This window comes from Vigna radiata, chromosome 5, assembly GCF_000741045.1.
Source record: "Vigna radiata var. radiata cultivar VC1973A chromosome 5, Vradiata_ver6, whole genome shotgun sequence".
NCBI lineage: Eukaryota > Viridiplantae > Streptophyta > Magnoliopsida > Fabales > Fabaceae > Vigna > Vigna radiata.
Window position 1 is genome coordinate 3,487,441 of NC_028355.1, and position 5,119 is coordinate 3,492,559.

At 35.9% G+C, this 5,119-nt stretch overlaps 1 protein-coding gene across 1 annotated transcript; it reads right to left on the reverse strand.

Annotated features, from left to right (window-relative positions):
* Positions 1 to 257: 257 nt before the first annotated feature.
* On the reverse strand, positions 258 to 4,274 carry LOC106760078 (putative disease resistance protein At4g11170). Its single transcript, XM_014643513.1, has 4 exons — positions 3,793 to 4,274; positions 2,371 to 3,475; positions 1,903 to 2,262; positions 258 to 1,793 (listed from the first exon to the last, which is right to left on the reverse strand). Exons 1-4 carry the CDS (start codon positions 4,272 to 4,274, stop codon positions 258 to 260), a joined length of 3,483 nt encoding a protein of 1,160 aa, XP_014498999.1.
* Positions 4,275 to 5,119: the final 845 nt, after the last annotated feature.

The following is a 5,119-nucleotide window of genomic DNA, read 5'->3' on the forward strand; positions in this document are numbered from 1 at the left end:
GTCATTAACATGTTACTTAATTTTGTCTCAAAGTAAACGTTAGACTAATATAAAATAATTTGGTATGTTTACATTGGTTTAGAAATTAAGATTTTTGAAGCTTTTGATGAAAGCAACAGAGAAAGTGAAGTTGATAGAAACTTTGGTATGTTTTTTCAATGTAGTAACCAATTACGTTGTTGTACAGACATGATTTAATCATAAACCACAGAAGAAATTACCTGGGATAATACGAAGCACAACCCAATTCCATTTGCTTAACGAAACTTATAATTTGAGCTTTGCAATTTGTCGAACGAAATTGGACTGACTCCAAAACCTTTTAAAACCTTCTGCAACGGTACATAGAAAGATTCATCAAAGGAGATTCGTGCTTCCATTGTAATCTGGATTTTAAAGCTTGTTAGTCTTCTGGGTCTGCTAAGTAGGAAGTGGGAACATCTTTGGTCGTACATCACACATATGTTATCCGATTCAATTGTGTCATCCCAATAATCCATGTACATTCTTACACTCTCCCTTTCACCTTCATCCTTACCACCACCGTCACTTACAGTGATCTTGAATTCAACTCTTCTGATTATGTCTGTGTGTTGAAACTCACCAAGGACAAAGCAGAAAACGAAGCCAGCCAGGGAGGAACTCATGCTAGAAGGGAGACCAATTATTATATAATCTTCTGTTGTCTTATACTCCAACCACTCTGGAAAATTGCTTCCTGGATACGCGTACACAGCCTGATAAGAATGATAATTATATTCATAATCACTGTAATCTTCAACATGACTGTGATCCGGTGCAGATATATGGTTTGCAACAAATTTCATCATGTTGATTTTCATATTCAACCGTATAGCTACCAGAGAATGTTTATCCAAGTTTGAGCAATTCCAGAAAAGCAGCATTTTCATGTTTTCCTTTAGTTTTTCATCTTTTGCTGTTAGAAACAAAACACGTTTCAATGATTTGCAGTATGTAGCATTTAGAGTTTCAAGGAATGGGGGAAGTTGTGGTAGATTCTGAAGGGAAGTGCAGTTTTTGGTGTGTAGAGTTTTAAGGCATGTGGGAAGCTTTGGTATAGTTCGAAGTAAATGGCAACATTGGACGTTTAAAGTTTGAAGACATGGAGGAAGCTCTGGTATTGTCCCAAGTGAAGAGCATGATTCAACATTAAGGATTTCAATGGATGGAGGAAGCTCTGGTAGAGTCTCAAGTGAAGTACATGCTTCAGTATTTAGCGTTTTAAGGGATGAGGGAAGCTTTGGTATAGTTTGAAGTAAAGTGCAATATTGGACATTCAGATTCTCAAGGAACGGTGGAAGCTCAGCTATTGTTTGAAGCTTATCACAAAAGCTTAAATCTAGATGTAGAAGTTGAGTGAGATTTTTCAGAGAAGGTAATCTCTCGATGCCACTTTCTTCCAGATGAAGCAATTCGAGCTTCCTTTGATGTCCAAATGATGGAGGAAGTGCTTTGATCTTTGAACATCTCAATCTGAGTTCTTTCATATTGTCTGAAATCAGTGAGAATTTCATTAGATTCTCACAAAAATCAAGGTGGAGATGACTGAGGCTATGTAAATTGGAACAGCTTGCAAGTATTGTAAGGGACTCGCATCTCTCAAGGTCCAACTTCTCAAGTTTAGGCAGAGAGAAAATAGATGGGTGAACACTAGTCAACATGGAACAACTCCTGAGAATCAGCACTTCAAGATTTATGGCTTTTGATAAATCTGGCAACCCCTTTAACTTCTTGGATTTAGAAAGGTCAAGTTCTTTTAAATTCACCAGATTCTGTAATGGAATTTGAAAAAAAAAATGAAGATATTACACTAGCTTAATTAATTAATTTCTTATTCCTCAAATTAACAGAAAACAACTATACTAGTGAGACTCATTTTACCTTAACTCCAAGCCAGAGTTTTTCCATTCTGCTGTGTGGCAATCTCAAGATTACAAGTTTTTCTGCAGAAAAATTCTCTGGCAGGGACTCTAGAGGACAGTGATACCAACAAAGAAATCTCAGCTCAGTAGCCAAAAAATGAAGTCCTTCAGCAAGAATATCAGCAATCCGAGCCTTTTTCCATTTGGGCCAGCAGGTGTTAGCACCATGAATATCAAATGGTTTGACAGAATTATAATGATATAAGTCATCAATTTCCAGAAATTGCAGTCTGCTCATCTTTGCAAATATATGAGGCCTTAACCTTTCCTTCTTAATTGCTGGCCAGTGAAGTACTATGCTTCTAATGGAATCAATACCCTGTCGTTAAACCAGAAGATATGTTATAAACATCACCACAAGCCATTTTGTAACAAAAGATATATTTAAATGTTATCCAAAACAGTTTACATGTAGTTAGGCTTCAACCTTGACATTTTTCAATGCTTCATATGTTTCACTAGGATTCCAGAACCGAATGCGTTTTCCAGGATCTTCAATAGACTCTTGGCGAACAATTTCCCAAGCCATTTGTTGTAAATTATCGTGCATTGATACAAAGTTATTATCCTCTGAGAAAGTTATAAGAGCTTTGTCTTTCATCCTTCCTAACTCAAAATCAATTGAGTTATCACTTTCATCATCTTTCAATAAAGATTTCAGATAGCCAACATTTACTCGTTCATGTGTTCTCAGAAAGAAACATGCAAGGTCTAGAAACATTTGTTTCTGTTTGTGCTCTAGACCATCATAACTTAGTTTCATTACATCATAAACTTTCCTCTGAGGCATTTTTTCAAGCTTATCTAACTCACGTTGCCATTCTTCCTTTTTCTTTCCACGCAGATGACCAGCCAAAACTTTAATCACCAATGGAATACCTTTAGCATAAAGGACCACACATTCTGATAGCCTATTGTACTCCCTTCTATAATCACTCTGGTTATAGGCATTCAAATTGAAAAGTGTAAGTGCTTCATCAGAACTTAATTCTCCAAGCTGGTATTTCTTGTCAGCTTTGTTGGCTTCAAGCACTTCCAAATGTCTAGTAGTTACAATTATTCTGCTGCCTGATCCAAAATTACCTAGAATTTCCAACCACTTTTCTAGGTGTTCAGAATCATTAACATCATCAAGAACAATTAGAACCTTCATACTTTCAATTCTCCTAACAATATCTTTGGGCAACGAATTTGGCGAGACAATTTTCACATCATATCCCAGGAGTTTAGAAAAACAATTTTCCTTCAATGAAAGTATTCCATGTCTGCTTAACTCTTCTGTTACGTGGGCTAAGAAATAACAACCTTCATATTGAGATTGTAGTTTGTTATACACTTCTTCTACAAGAGTTGTCTTGCCAACACCTCCCTTCCCCCATATTCCAATAAGACGAGTCTGTTTTGGATTTTCTTTTATCCATGATACTACTTCTTCAATCTTTTTGTCAATTCCTACTTGCCCTTTTGAGTTAACCATTCTCAACCTCGTCAGCACATGATTGACAATTTCCTTAACCAACTTATCATCGTCTCTAGATGACACACAAAGAGAGGGAAAGTGTTAGTTAAATTCAAGATCATTAATTTTAATACATGATGAAGGTGTTCAATATATGTAAATGTGTTGCCTGGTTTTATTTTAACCACTAAATTCATTGAATCAACTAGAATTGTCAACTTCACCCATAGTTCATAGTTCATGAGTCAGTTCTAGTCTACCCTTAAAAGAGCTTCCCTCCAAGAGGGGGTCAAAAAAAAGTCCCTCTGATAAAAGGTTGCATCTTTTTCAATTTAACCAATCACATTGTGATAATTTGCATACTGAACTTTTGTAGGGGAAACAACTTACCGAATCTTTGATGACTCAATTCCTGATAATTGTGCAGATTTTTCCAAAGCAGATCTCCAACTTTGCAATTTGGACTCATGTTTACTGTCATCTTTAGCAAATGGACTTCTTCTGTATCTGCCAGAACGATATAGTATATCTGCCTGCTCTACATGGTAGAAAACAGGGATAATAGTATGTCCGTATTTCACTCTGCATTCAAATATTTTTGCAAGTTCTTCTAGACACCACTCAGAAGAAACATAGCCTGGTGAGAATATGATAACTGAAATGGATGATGCTTCAATTGCACCAACAATTGAAGGCCAAATGGCTTCTCCTTTAAGAGTTTGACCATCTACAAAGGCTTTTATTTTCTTTTCCTGAAAAGTGTTTGTCAAATGAGTAAGAAACCCACGACGGATGTCCTCACTCCTGAAGCTAACAAAAACATCATGCTTTATTCGAGGAACACTGTTGTCTGACACAGCTTTATCTTTCATAATCTTCAGTTTTCGAAATAACCAAGGGATAAGCGAAAACAACACAGAAAATAATATGGAAGAGAGAAACAAGTACATGTTAATTTTGAATATAACTCAGGGACAAAGTATATATGGTGTTGGATTGGACAGTGCACACGGGGATCCTTCTTTGTATATAAACAGGAATGTGTAAGATATCTGCAAAGGAAAAAAGAAAAAAAAAATCAGAAATAAGTGGGAAAATTGAGTTTATAAAACAGAAACTTGATATCTAGAACAATTGTTGAAATGAGGAATGAGGAAGAAGTGATATGAGAAAAACACTATCACCTTCTTCCTTTTCTCTTGCCAGAGGTCATATAATTGATGAAAGCAATCATTGACCCATATTAAGGCTGATTCATGCTTCAAAGTCAACTCTTGCTTATTGTTGTGCTTTGCTGTCTCTGTTATTTATATAATAAGGTATGTTTTGATGTGAAGTTTCAAAGTAAACCGTTAGAAACTGAACCTGTTGGTCATTGATGAGTTCTACAAGAAACTCCATAGAGTATAACCTGAAGTCAACTCTTCTTGGTTTAACTTCAACATGCTTGAAAATTTTAGGGAGACTTGTTCAAAAACTTGATGAACTTTTTAATTCAGTAAAACTTTTCATCATCCATATGTGTCGCTTGGTGAATTTCATCTTGTTCTTGGATTTAAGGGCAAGTTTCATAGCCTGAACCCAGAAGAAGGGTAATTCTTGCCATTTAACAGAGGAGAAACAAGAACCAGGGATGGATTTTCATTGGTTAAAGAAATTCTCATATCATTGAATTGAGAGAGTATATCTGACGGAAGAAAAACAGAGCTTGCTGCAG

Coding starts and splice junctions, on each gene's coding strand:
- LOC106760078 (XM_014643513.1), bottom strand. CDS start 4,274: ATGAAAGATAAAGCTGTGTCAGACAACAGTGTTCCTCGAATAAAGCAT. Junction 2,263..2,370: donor AAGCATTGAAAAATGTCAAG/GTTGAAGCCTAA, acceptor GTTTAACGACAG/GGTATTGATTCCATTAGAAG. Junction 1,794..1,902: donor AACTCTGGCTTGGAGTTAAG/GTAAAATGAGTC, acceptor ATTCCATTACAG/AATCTGGTGAATTTAAAAGA.